The 14,350-nt window shown below is 43.6% G+C and overlaps 1 protein-coding gene across 1 annotated transcript in view; it reads right to left on the reverse strand.

Annotated features, from left to right (window-relative positions):
- The window catches only part of LOC111226561 (breakpoint cluster region protein-like), a 32,384-nt gene extending 18,154 nt beyond the window's left edge, over positions 1–14,230 (reverse strand). The window contains exon 1 of the mRNA XM_022751772.1: positions 12,510–14,230. Coding sequence (XP_022607493.1) covers positions 12,510–13,869 — 1,360 coding nt within the window. The 5' untranslated portion in view covers positions 13,870–14,230. The remainder of the gene's footprint in view (positions 1–12,509) is intronic.
- Between the last annotated feature and the right edge of the window lie 120 nt (positions 14,231–14,350).

Here is a 14,350-nt window from a genome sequence, read left to right on the forward strand (position 1 = left end):
AAACACAGCTAAAAGTGGAGTAAAAATTAGGCTGATATTTGTCAGGTGGCCAGAAACATGCTTCCAAATGAACGCTAACGTTGCTCTGTGTCAGTGTAAATAGGCAAACACATTCACCTCAGCATCTTCATATGGTGATGATGTGTCAAATGTTGGATTTACAGCCCATTTTGTTGCCAAAAAAACAGGTTAATATTATGCTCACATGTTACATATCCCTTAACAAATTTGTGACATCATATTCTCACACTGGAGTACTGGGTGGTATCCAGTGCTCCAGATAAAGCATGACGAAGGTGCTCTGTGTGGTCTGCTGTATGTAGAGCAGAAAGAATGAGGGGTAAGCAGGGGCTCGGAGTTCATTTTTGCCCATGGACTCCTGGTGTGTTAATCCGGCCATGACCGGATTGCATTATATTGCAATTTGTGGCTCTTATTTTGTCTTTCCCCTGTACATCAAGAGGACCTTCATGTGTAACAGCAGCTATCATAAAAACAATAAACACTAAGCGTGTCTCTTACTGCCATTTGTCTTCATATCAAAGCCTGTTTAACCTTCATAAACCTGTGACCTACACAAATCTACCACAGCCTGTGTCAGCCACCGAGGGCTCGTGCCAGGCAAGTGGATAAGTCTGGGAAACAGCAGCGGCAACACACGTGCTCTGCTCATGCCAGCCTTGATATACAGAGTGTCTCTGAGTGTTTTCAGATCACAGAGAATCTGAGAGGTGCTGCTGTCACCTGGTATAATATTCAAAGACGTCTCAAGGCTCAGAAAGCAACACAGTTCTTCCAGGGAATCAGCGAAATAGGTCATTTATACCGTGCTGACATGTGAGCGTGTGCTTGAAAAACAAGTGTAACAAGTGAAAAATACGTGTTGTGCTCATCATCCCTGTGATTTCAGACTTTTAGGACACCCTGAAGATGAGGACAAACAGGTTCTGCATCCTGTAATTACCGTCAGCTACCTCTGACACACCAGCACTTATCATCATTATTAACATCATTATCATCATCAAAGATGTAGCAGCCGGAAGATGCAGAGCAGAGATCTCAAACAGCAGTGAAACAAAATAGGGCAGACACGTCTAGCAACTTGGAGCCAGGTACAAAGCTGGTTCACCTTGGTTCGAAAACAGGAAAGAGAGGATTCCGGAAACCGGGGGAAGATAAAGCAGAGTCACCCTGGAGAGGCCTGGAAGACAGGCAGACTGACAGGATGACATCCAGAGAGGCCACGACAAAAGATTCAAACAAACACACTGGGCTCAGCAGAGAGGCGGAGAGCTGTATTGACTGCTTGAGGAAGAGACTACCGCAGGCCAAACAGCTTCAGAGCACAGGGGAAGTCCATGTGAAAGGCCACTCTGTGCTCCAGTGAGATTATACATCAGGCCCGGCGCTGGATGAATAACACATCCTCTCTCGGGCAGCAGCCTCAGAGCCACAAACTATCTCCTTCCAGGGGAAAAAGAAACAGTCAGAGCTTGGAAAAACACTGCAAACAAGAATAAGTAAAGAGGGGGATTTAAAAGTGCATTCTGCAGTCTTAAATACTGAGCTGTTAAATGGGGACATTTTTGAATACACAGAGCTGACTTGGCTGTGGCAGTGTGAGAAAGTGGACATCACAATAGATCCTCAGTGTGCTCCGTTGTTCGAGCGATCAAGAGCACCGCTACTGAGGAAGTGTCCAGGCAGGTCTCTCCGGAAAATTCAGCAATTCATCTGCCTCAGAGCGGAAACAGGCTTTCGGAGCAAGGTCATCTTTTCACAAACAGCTCCCTCTCCCTCTCCCTCTCCTAACACACACGTTCATACATGGTCATCAGCTTAGGGTTAGCTTCAATCAGTTAAAAACCACAAGCCAAGCCAGAAATCTTGGTGTAGTCATGGACTCAGACCTGAAGTTTAAAAGCCACATCAAGACAATTACAAAGTCGGCCAACTATCACCATAAGACCAGACAACTGCAGCTGATTCAGAGCTCTGCTGCTCCAGTCCTCGCTAAGACCAAGAAAGTGAAAAATGCTGCTGTTGGTTTATAAAGCACTGAATGGTTAAGGCCCAAAATACATCTCAGATCTGCTGCTACGTTGAGAACCATCCAGACCCCTCAGGTCTGCTTTCTGTCCCCACGGTCTAAACTAAACATGGAGAAGCAGCGTTCAATCTTTATGCTGCACATATCTGGAACAAACTCCCAGAGAGCTGCAGCCTGCTACTTCTGTTTTCCTCTGCTATTTATTAAATCACATACTCATTTACTTACTCATTTCTTCCACTGCACTGTAACTTTTACTCTATTCTTTTTTCATTTTCTAGCAAATTCTTTTGTTTATTTTCATTTATGTTCCATGTAAAGCATTGAATTTCCTTGTTGCTGAAATGTACTCTACAAATAGCTGCCATATTTACATTCCAGATAGCTCTGAGATGCCTCTGGCAGTTACAGACTTTACAGACGGAGACATTCCAGATTTACACATGAATGAAGATTGTTCTTTTTCTGTAAATCATTATCACTCAAAATGAAAGTCTAGTAGATTTTTTACACTCAGTTGTTTCTGAAGACCCATTTCTTCTTGACTGACTTTTCTCCACCACCTTGTTTCTCTGTGTAACCTGTTTTCATGTCTTTTGTTTGCCCTGATTGTGAAACAGTTTGTGACCTTTTTAAAAAGGGCTCAACAAATAAACCAAAGTAAGGGCCGCTCTTTAAAACCTTTTATTACCTGCTGAACCTGAGTATACTTGTTACATAGTAGAACACAGCTTCTGTTGCTTTTCTTTTTTTAAGGCCAAGACCAATAATGATATTTCAGAGTTTAACAGACATGACATCAGCCAATATTCATTTTTAACATACACAGATAACATAAACCAACACTTTGTTAAGGATCCATTTACTTTGGTTATTAATTCATCTATATATATTAATCTATCCATCACTGACAGGTGCTCTTTTGTTTATTCTTTCAGATGCAAGAATACAGAAAATATTTTTCCAATCGTTATTTATGTCAACAGAGAAATCACTGGAAATATAATAGTATCATCAGCATCAAACTTCAGCCAACTACTATGTTTGACGAGCTATCCACCATAATCTGTTAATTTTTCAGAAAAATCCACATTTTATTTATTAATTTAACTGCCAAATTACATAAATAAACGTAAATTTGATGTACATAGGTTACCCTCAAAGTATCTTGTGTGGGTGTGTAATTCTTTTAATTGATTTACTTTTTTGACTAAAACAATCAAATTTGAAGAAATTTGGTGTAAAAGAAATTCAAATCAGCGTTAAAACCAAACCAACACGTGTCACATGCTTGTAATTATACAATGTAAACTCTCGTTCATGTCAGTAAATCCAGCATATTTCAACAGAATGGAAGACACTGATTGAATTGAATCAAAATGCCTTTTCAAATTATATAATTTCCTGATCGGTCTAATTATGCATTGACCAACATATACACTGATACAGATATATCTGTCAAAAGCCACATTCAGATGAGATTTTTCTCTATCAAAGTGTCATTCTTGAATAAATTCACTTTTTCAGTCAACTTAATAGTGGAATTGTTCCAATAACATAGTGTTGATACTGGAAGCTGCACAACAGAAGTCACAGTGAAGAAACAATGTTGTTTCTTGTTTCCAGTCTAAAATACAAAACAGAGAGTCATTTTGGCAGTTCCACAGTCTGTCCTTTCTGTCTCATACCCAACTAGCAGCAGCTTAAAATGGTTTCAACTTTGCAATAGAGCTGTAATAAATACATGCTAATGACATTACATAACATTGCTGAGCCCAGCAGTGCAGTTGTGAGCTGTGTGGAGCCATGGATCAGAGAGAAGCTGATTTTGCTTTGGACTGTCTCTGAACCCTGTAATTCTGTGTTTTTCAAGAATTTCATTTGGCTGTTTTCACACAAGCCTTATACATGTCAGATTACTGTAAATCAATAAAAAAAAAAAAAAACATTTTAGTTGCAATCACCTTTTTACACCCAATTCACAGTGTCTCTGTTTTCCAACACCACCACTCTGAACTCAGCACCTAAAAATAGAACTCAAGGATATATACGGAGTCGGCCAAACAACAACTGGCTCCTTGCTCTCCAGTCCACTCTGGAGAATAATCAGTCATCATGAAACACTTTTCCTTCCTGCAACATGCAAACGAGAGCCATGTTCAGAAGACAGTCCCAGCAGTTTAATAAAGGGGACACACTGGTCGTCCTATTGATGACAAAGCAAAGACACATTCGAGGCCCTAATCCTAATCCACACAGATGAACTGCGATAAACAGACGGACAGGGAGCGACAGATGTGCGGCCAAGTCACAGCATCAGATTCACTGTCACAGAATAATCATGTGGTTTTATTTTCCTACACGAGGCCAACACACAGAATCAAAAGAACAAGGAACTATGGGACGCTTTTATGACCGTGCTGTTGGTTCTGGAAACAACCAGAAGTGAGAAGAAACAGGTTTTGGATCCATTTAAATTATCAGTTAAATGAATTATTCGACTGATGGGAAGAATTAAGACAGCAGTTCCCAAAAATGAAAATCAAAGAGCAAAGAGGTTTATGGATTCCTCCCAGAAAAGAGCTGGAACTAGAATAGCAGCATCCATAATTCTCCATTTCTCAACTGGGAAAAGACAAAGTGCTGCCCAGTCTGACACAATGACTGATCACTGATCAGTGGATTTAAATAGCTCAAGGGGGACAGACTCCTGTTTGTAATGCCCTGACAAAGAGAGAGAATCAGAGCCCACTTATTGTTGTCCCACTGTGAACATATTGACCATCTACACAAAGATCAGTCAGCTGACAGACAGAATTTAGATCGCAAGCTCCCAAAAATAAACACCACAGAGCAAATGTGTCAATCGATAGAGTAGAAAGAGCTGGAATTCAGATTTAAGCATCTATAATTTACAACAGGGGGAAAAAAGGCACAATGAACGACAGCCTTACTGTCACCTCTCTAACGGCTGTATAGATCTGGAGAGGAAAGTTGCACCTTTGGAATAAAAGCAGCAGAAGATGCCAATGTGAGATGCTGTTAAAAGCTTAACACCACTTTATGGCTCCAGCAAATGGATTCTCCTCCAGACTGTGCGGTCGCTGGGGAAACACAGTGGCAGGGAGAGCAAATAGAGGGGAGTCGGTTGAAGGGTGATGGCTTCTCAAACACTTGATGCAGTGACCCCGGACGTGGTCCCTGTAGTTTTCCTCACTTCATGGCAAGTGGAAAAATCTCCATAGATTTATCTGTAATGCACTTCACAATGACTGCTAGTCTACCTGAATCCCACCACCACTGAGGAGGAGCTCTCTGACCATCACAGCTGACCATGTATGGATGAAAATTTTGCACTTCGACAAAGTTGGGTGATTTGCAAGAGACTTAAAGAAAGAATTGTCAATATAAATTCAGCGGAGGCTGAGGGTCAAGCTCCATAATCCTACATTTCCCATGATGCAACTCACAGCACATTTTGTCAGTGACCCCTGACTGATTCAAACTCCATTCCCACACTGGCTTTCTATTAACCAAACAAGTCTATAGCCATGCTAGCAGCTCTGAGGTTGTACTCAGGAACAGTGGTGATTTGAGCTAAATGCTAATGTCAGCATGCTAATATGCTGTTGTTCAGGAGATGTGTTTACCATAGTCATGGTCTGTTAGCATGCTAACATTTGCTAATTAGCACTAAAAAACAAAATACATCTGAGGCCGATGTTGTTAGTTTAGCAGGTATTTGATCATAAAACAAAGTATAGGACAAATTAAACCTGCTGATGGAGCTGGATCAAAAGTCCTGGGATGTCCAGGAAGTTATTACAATCTCCCCTGAGACATGAAAATCTGCACCACATTTCATGGCAATCCATCCAATATTTATTTTTAGAGTTTTACTCTAAACCAAAAATCTCAACCTCATGATAGTGCCAGAGTAAATGTTGAGGGGAACTAAAGTCAGCAGGGTTCATCCTCTGGGGATAGTGAATGTCTTTAGGGACAAAATAAAAGTGCTTCACTGTCTGACCAACATTACAATCCCTCCGACCACCCAACTAGCATAGCTAAAAAGTTGTATTCTCTGAGCCCAAACTGGAATGACTCACATGTTGCAACTTACAGACTTCAGATCCTTCAGAGCCAGAGAGACAATAAACAACTCACAGGCTGTGTAGTACTCGCCACAAGTACTAAATTGATGTTGACATGTAAAATCGGTGGAGTGCCCCTTCAACCTCATACTCTAACTGAGGCATCTGTTATGGCGATTACTTTGTGTTTTGGCAAAATGAAAAAATGTTAAGCAACACATCATCATCATCACATCCTGTCTCATCTGAAGTGTCTGCTGAACTGGGAGGCCCTTTAAACCACAGGGCCAGTGAAGGCAGTGAGGCCCACCAGCACCCGCCTCTCATCTGTTGTAGGGCAGCCTAAAATTAGTGCCAGTCATTGAGCAGTGTAGGTCAGAACCGGCAGCCCAGCCCAGCACACCTACTAATCAGTGTGCGTTGAAATAGCTCAGGGTGGTCAGACTACTGCTTGTAATGTTCTGCATAACAGAGAGAATCAAAGCCCAATAATTGTTCCAGTCTGTGAAAATAAACAGACAATGGAGCATATGCACGCATTAGCTACACACAGATTAGCTTTATGGATGCAGTAGGAAACAGCAGCATGTCTAATATGAAACGGTAGCTATTTAGCTATTTAATAGGTGATTACATTAGGGAATTATTCTGATCTCAAAACTGGTTTGAGAAGCCTATAAATTATATTGGAGCCTGGCCAGTGTTTAACCACAGTAGTTTTATAGTGTACACAAACACAACTGCTGACATTGATTATTATAGGCAAGTGATGAGCACAAGACATTTAACCAGCCGCATGAAAAGCCACAGTGACCGCCAGGTATGATCAAATATTAATTTGCATGTCTGAATAGAATTAAATATTTGTGGACAGACCTCACCTGATGTACTGGCTCAGATGTAATCTGCCTGGCAACACAGGTTCTACAGCACACACCGGCATTTAACAAGTTGGTTAAAGTTACTGGTGTGTAGACTCAGTGTGCGGTGAATCAAATCATCAAAAAGTACTGGAACACATAGGGAAGTGGGTGGGTTTGATGATACCTATAGTATATCGCCAAGACTGTGTTTATTGGGGGACCAAACATAATTGCCCAATATATCAAAATATGACTTTACAGTGATAAAGGTAGGGGTAGCTCGAGTGATCCTCAGATTAAGGAAAACTCCTTCCTCTCCAGATCTCAAAACATGGATGGAGTCAGCGTTAGAGATGGTATCATATAAACACATATCAGCTTGTGTATGTTGAAATAAGTGAATAAACACCTACACGATAAAAACAAAAGAAAGCATGTATTACAGAGTGGAGGCTTTTTAGTCATGTTATATAATGTATTCAGCTACAATAAGGGGGTGAGTTTTAATGACATTGACATTTACCATGCAGTGAAAAGATGCTGTTGGGATGCCTTATGGGAAATGTAGGATTTCATGTTTTGGGGGTTTGACCCATACTATGCACTAAAAGTCACAAAGTCTCTAGCTCATTTTACAAAGCCTGTTCAAGGCGGGAATGTTGCGCATTTATAAAAGGTAGGTATAAAAGGAATCAGGGCCATTGTTGTTCTGTCTTTATGCCAGCAGCCGAGGTAGGCCCAGAGCCAGATCGACGTCTGTGTAAAAAGGAGAACTGGAAGGGTGGGACCGACGCAGACAGTGTTGTGATACATGTCACGCCTCTGATTCCAGACCGGCGGCACGTTATCTAAAATCACACAGTGGGACGGCATCATGCCAGCTTAGTTTGATTCAGTGTAAACAAACAAAGGTGGCATAAAGAGGGGTCTTCTTAGCGGCAATATAGCAGAGTCTCAAAGGGGCTTCTGCCTCTGATGCTACAATTTCGACCATGTGTTTTCAATCTGTCCCTCCAAAGATTACTAACTTTATGGAAATGCAACAATAACCCCCGGCACTGCCCCTTTAAATGATCGAACACAGACAAATATACTGAATTACTGTCCAAATTCACTTGTTCAGGGATTCATTCACTCACACTGACCAGATTCAGTTTGTGCGAGAACATTTTGACGAAAACAAACTCTGCTGACCGGTGACACAACAAGCTCCATGGGTCAGGCTGTTGTGAGAGAGGTGAACTCATACAACACTTAACATTTCATTAGCCGTTTCCCCCCACACCCCACGAGCAGCTGAGACATTCCATAAACACTTGGCCTGCCAGCCAGCAGCACAGAGGGCCCTTTGAGTGGGACCAGGGAGGGGAGCTGAGATTGCAGGACCAGAGTGCTGAGGCAGAGCACGAGGGAGGATCACTGAGCCGAGGGAGGCCTGCAGGCTCGTAAACATGCCAGAGATTTTTTTTCTATTAAGGTTTATCTATGGAAACGTGTATGTTAGTGTGTGGATGGAGGAGCTAATAGGAAAATCTCATGTGAAAGGTCTTGGTTAGTGATTTGTTCTGTTTTCTGATTAAGGGGAAAACAGAACAAAAAGGCTATTCATGGCTTTTACTGTGAGAGCAGCTGCCGATGCCTGGCCTGGTGTACTGATGGCCTGCCAGCTTTTGACCACTTTACCCAGTACACTGCTCAGAAGAACAGGTGTCTTACTTACACACACATGTACACATACACACACAGGCGAACTTGGCCGCTGACAGCACTTCCTCTAGTAGGCCTACATTTACTCTAGGAAAGGGAGAGGCTGAATTCTTTAGCTTCCTTAAAGCAAACCTCAGATGTTGATACTCAGGTACAATGATAGGCCTGTCTGGGCTTCCTAGGGGGACCTCAAATATTCATGAGTCTGCAATTAGCCGGGAGTGTGGACCAGCACCGGTGTGACTTCTGCTGAGGCAGCGAGCAGTGCCTACCTCTGGACTGAGGCCAAGACATTCAGACAGACTTCATCACCTTTCAGACAGACACTTTCTATTAATGTCACAGCCATCCCAGATGGACCTGTCTACCTGCAGAAAATGTGCCACATCCTGGCCAAGGCAAGCTCAGCTTAACACATCCTAAAAGACGATCCCCTTAATTTTTGCAGAGCAATTATGATTAAACTAATGAGAGATATGTTATTTCCCTGTTGGCCGACCGCTTCCTCCACGCCCACTCACTGTACTACATCAACAACGAGACAGTCGACGTGCCCGGGCCGTTCTTCAGCCACAACAGAAAGCTGTGGCCACAGGCATGTCAATGTCATGATGATAATTAATTATGGCAAAATAGGCCCATCAGAGAGGTGGCCTCCTTAAAGGCCCACAGCTAATCAGCAGCTCTATTCACAGCCAGGCTTGACAATCGGCCTAGATAACCAGAAACCGGGAGACAACACTTATTCTTCTATTGATAGAAAAAAAAGTCCCTTGAGATGTGTCAATTTTAGACCATTTGACACAGCTGAGTCGCAGCAGCACAACTATGGGTTTGTTTGTGTCAGTTAGTCTGTGTTTCTGATGGTTAGTTAGTCATTTTTCCCAGGCAGAGACAGACTGTCACCATGCCAGATATTAAAACACTCACATAACAGCAGCAAGGACAACGTCAACACTGTGGCTGCAGAGTTCACATATTCCATGACAGGGTCCCGACCACAAACATACACAGCAAACTCTATAGTCCAGAGAGCCTAATTTAGGTATAACCACTGACATGTTTATTTTACTGTACAGTTTATGAAGCTTTGGCTAAAGGTCGCACAATGCAAAGTTAACTGGAGCACAAAGCGCCTTCACAACACTGAGATTAATTTAGCTTTACTAGGTTGATTTAATAGATTTTAGTGAATGCAGCAATGCCGCAGTGCTTTATGATAAATACAAGAAAAAAAAAAAACTTTCCAACTGCTCCCTAAAAGTCACTAACCACAACAAAGAACAGTTTATTGCACAAACTTGCCTCAAACTGGCTCCCTACCCCGGGCCTGATCCAGCAACGTGCACAGTAATGTTATTACAACATCAGAAAATAAATCCAGACTTCTGCTAATCCACAAAGCAAAGAGCCACATGAGGCAGCTGTGCCATTATGTCAGCTACAAGTCTCCTCTGGACAAAAGCTGCCATCAGAGTCTGCAGCGTGGAGCTCTGAACAGAAGGTGTCAAACAGGACAAGATTCATTAAACGTGGGAAACTCCACCGATTTCACGCATAAAAAGTCTGTTTACTGATCACGGGGTGCACTATTCACAGTTCATTCTTGACCACATAAATAGTTGTTTGACAAAGCTTTTAACCACATCGCATGGTCTTCATCGCTATGACAACTGAGAAATTTCCTGAGATGAGGTTGAAAGATTTGCTTGACGCTGGTAAACTTGAGTTACTTTTTTTTTTTTTTTATCAAGCTGTATAATGTCTTGGCTCTGGAGAAGCAGCATGATGTCATCAGGGTAATCGGCTTGGGCCTGGAGACTACAAATCTATATCAGAGAGCATGAGTTACAAACTGGGAGCATGGAGCTTGAAAAGATTTGGACATTTACCAGGCGGAGAGGGTCTAACTGAAGTGTGATATTGGCTGCTTTGTAGGATCCAGTGTTTTGGAATAAAAGTCAGGACATCTCGACCTATGATGCATCGATTTTCACCTTTCTTTTCTTCTTCTGTCTATCCCCAAACCTTATTCTTCAAGCGCAAAATTAAATTGATGGAGCTTTAATGGCATTTAAGTGGAAATAGTTTTTTCCTTCTAGTTTTTTAAAGCAAGTTACTCATAAATGCAGAAAAACAGAGAAACATAAACTGCTCTTAGTTATTTTTCTGCACAATGAAGAGAAGAAGCAGCTATGGGTGTGAAAAAAAACACCCTAGAAACATCTTCACAGTGTGTCTGCAGCACTGAGTGACAAACGACACAGCGCAATGACGCAGCCCCAGAGCGAATGGATTTGGACATTTCAGTCATCTGAACAGCGTGCTAGCTTACACTTCACGCTGATTATATCACAGACTATCTGCTTGTTCGTCACATGCTTTGTGTCAGAGAGCTTTGGATCACCTTATATAACAACACACTATTCTGCTCATCTGCTTAATCTGACCCACAGTGGATAACACGCTTTTTTGGGTAGAGGCGGACAATTTTCCAGCTCCAATCCTAATACGCGCTCTGTATCTCAATCCCTCTTTGCTGAACATTTGGCCTCCACCAGCAACAATATGTGTCCTCGTGTGTCACTCACTCCGACAAACGTTCTTGCGGAGGAACACTTGCTCCCGCCTCTCCTTCTGTCCTTGGTATAACCACGTTGCCCAGACCACTCTCCTTATCCCACTTAACATTGTTATATTGTTAACATGTCAATACTTTTGCTCAATGAGTGATTCTCCTATTGTGTTCATACATAACAACAGGAAACACTGATGGCAGGCGTTTTGATTGGAAGCCGCGTGACACACTTTAAGCCCCCTTGATCCTCTTTTTTTGAGTGAGTTGTCAGGGCTTTTTCCTACCCGACTCCTGTAACAAAGAGCCTCCCTAAATTTATCACGCTAGACAAACCCCTTTAAGTTAATTACTCTGCACCAAGGACAACAACACTGATGCGTGCTGACACGAAAACACTCAGGGTGGACAGGCCCGAGCGACTGGGAAGCCCGGGGGCAGCCACTGTCTCAGTCAGAGCATCTCTGTGATAGTGCTGCAGCACTCAGCGGGCAAAGAGCAGAGGGGGACAAGAAAGAGGGGGCAGTGCCTGCTCACAAAAGGGAGAGAAATCACTGCTCAAAGAGCTGCAAAACTACTGGGTTACTGTTAAGAATTCAGCATATGTAAAGTGGATCTTATCTTATCCAATCCCTTCATGGCAGATTTACTTTGTGCAGGGTCCAACATAGTGACAACCTGTTCGCGTTCTCTCTGAAAAGCTTAATCATGCTTAAATGGAAAGGGTTAACATCCCTGACACACTCAATATGGATGACGTCTGTGAAGAAGGAAATGAAATTCTCATTAATGGGATATTTTATCAAACCTGGCCTCTTTTTTTGTAGGCCACCTCAGTCATCACAGCTTAGTTCCCCTCAAGTAAAGCAGCTGCAGAACCGCAAGAAAACAACAAAAAGCAAACAAAACATGCATTAAAAATAAAGTGCAAAATAATCTGGGTGCCAGAAAATATTTTAGGATGGATTTAGAGTATGGGGTCAAAACATTAGGTCTTCATTAAAGAGATTGCAGGTGCATTTTACACATCAGTGACTTACTCTGGATCAAGGCCAGCCAGGGCAAGTACAGACATCTTTCAGACAGTGATTAGAGAGGGCCTTTAATGTGCTTTTTAGTACTTTATCATCTCTATCCATTAGAACACTTTTCAGTTTTTAATCCTCAATATGAAAGGCTTGAGGAACATCTGTGTTGTGCAGTGTGTCTTGCAGACCTACCCAAATCTCCTTGAACACTGTTGTCATGAGAGGTCCTGCTGGACGTGGTGGAGTCCCCATCACTTGGCCAGATCTGGCCCGTTTTGCGGACCCCGATGATGGAGGCCTCGGAAACTATCACCTGCTGCTTCAGATGTTTCTGAGAGAGAGGTGTGGGTGGGCTGCTGCTTTCAAACGACTGCTGGGAATGCTGGGAGGGTGAGCGGCTTTTCTCCCTGTACATCTGATAGGTGGTTGGGCTGGGAGACACGTGGCTGGACTGGCCTGAGGAGAAGTCCTCCTCGCTGGACGTTAAGTTCTCATTGGAGCTGCAGTCCGGTGTGTAGCCTCCTCCTACATCATCAAAGCTGCCAGGAGAGTAGGAGCACCTCGGCCAGGTGAGGTGTGCCTCTTCCTCTATGCTGTGGTCCCTAATGTGGATGACTCGGGTGTCACCGTCAGCCATCATTCCCCCAACATACACACTGGTGTAAGGCTGGCACTCAGCTGACTGTCGCTCAGACTTCCCCCCAGTGGAACGGATCGCACTGTCTTTCAGGAAGTGTGGGTTTACCTCCGCATCATCATATGACCCATTGTAGCTGCAGTTCCCCTCAGTGGACCTGCCTCTCTGAACAGCCTTGCTGATGTCCCCTGTAGCAGCTGATAGGTTCCCTGGGAGGGAGTGCAGTGACCTTTTTCGCTCTATCTGCATGGCCTGACAGCCCAGGGTGCTGATCTTGTCTGAGACCTCCCTGTCGTTGACTTTGACCAGCCCTCGCTCGTGATGGTACTCCATGTTCACATAGAACGGTTTTTCCTGGCCGCCCATCACTGACAACCCTCTGCCGTCCCCAGCTGTGTGAGAGTTGGCTCTCCGGATGCGCTCGAAGTTGGATCTCAGAGCTGCCACCGAACCTGTGCCCACTGGGAAATCAGGAATCTCTGAATCCTGCCGGACGGGTGACACCCCACCCTTCTGTTTGGCTGGGGATGCACCGTCCACCTCGCCCTCTGGATGTGGTTTGCACCTTACTGTCTTCACATGCCCTCTCTGCTGCTGCTCCTCCGCCGTCACCTCATCTGCGTGGGACCTCTGGCTGTCTGTGCCACCGGGCAGGTCTCCATCTCTTGTCAGGGGCATCCTTTTAAATCCCCATCTCTGCCCATCATAAGATTTCCTCTCTTTTGCAAGCAGAGTCTGCAGGTAGATCATCCGGAAGCGCTCCTTGTTTACTTCCTTCTCCAACTGCCTGATAGATGTCTTGCATTTGTCCAGCTCCTGTTCAATGTCCCCCAGTGTGTTCAGCTCCATGCACGGGGGATCAGACTCTGGGAACTGGGCTCTCCATGCCTCCACAAACCCCACTGGTTCAACCATTGTTATTACTCTGACATAAACTACTCAATCAACTAACAACACAGACATATCCATTTCTAAAGCATGAACTGGACTTAACTGTTTATAACTTAACGCCTTCATAGTGCTACACTCAAAAAGGAAAAGTGCTCTCCAGAGTAAGGAAGGAAAGGAGGAAAACAGGGAAGAAAACCTGTTCAGTCTCACAAACAAAGAATAAAATCCTACAGAAGCAACATCACGCGTCCGTGAGTTTATCCTTGTTCTCGCACTTGATCTCTCCCTGTGCTCGACTATTCTCTGGAGAGCTTCTGTCCTCCTCTGTGTTTGGTGTCAGACTGACTGGCAGCTCCGTGGTGTTTTGGCTCTTCGTCAGCGTTACAGTTGCAGCTCGAAGAGGAGGAGCTACATGGACGTGATTCAGGCTTTCACTCCAAATACATACTTACCTAAAAAATAGAGAAGATGATTTGTAAAAATGCTGCTTCTAATCGAAAACGAA

Source organism: Seriola dumerili, unplaced genomic scaffold (assembly GCF_002260705.1).
Source record: "Seriola dumerili isolate Sdu_G_001 unplaced genomic scaffold, Sdu_1.0 BDQW01000017.1, whole genome shotgun sequence".
Taxonomy (NCBI): Eukaryota; Metazoa; Chordata; class Actinopteri; order Carangiformes; family Carangidae; genus Seriola; species Seriola dumerili.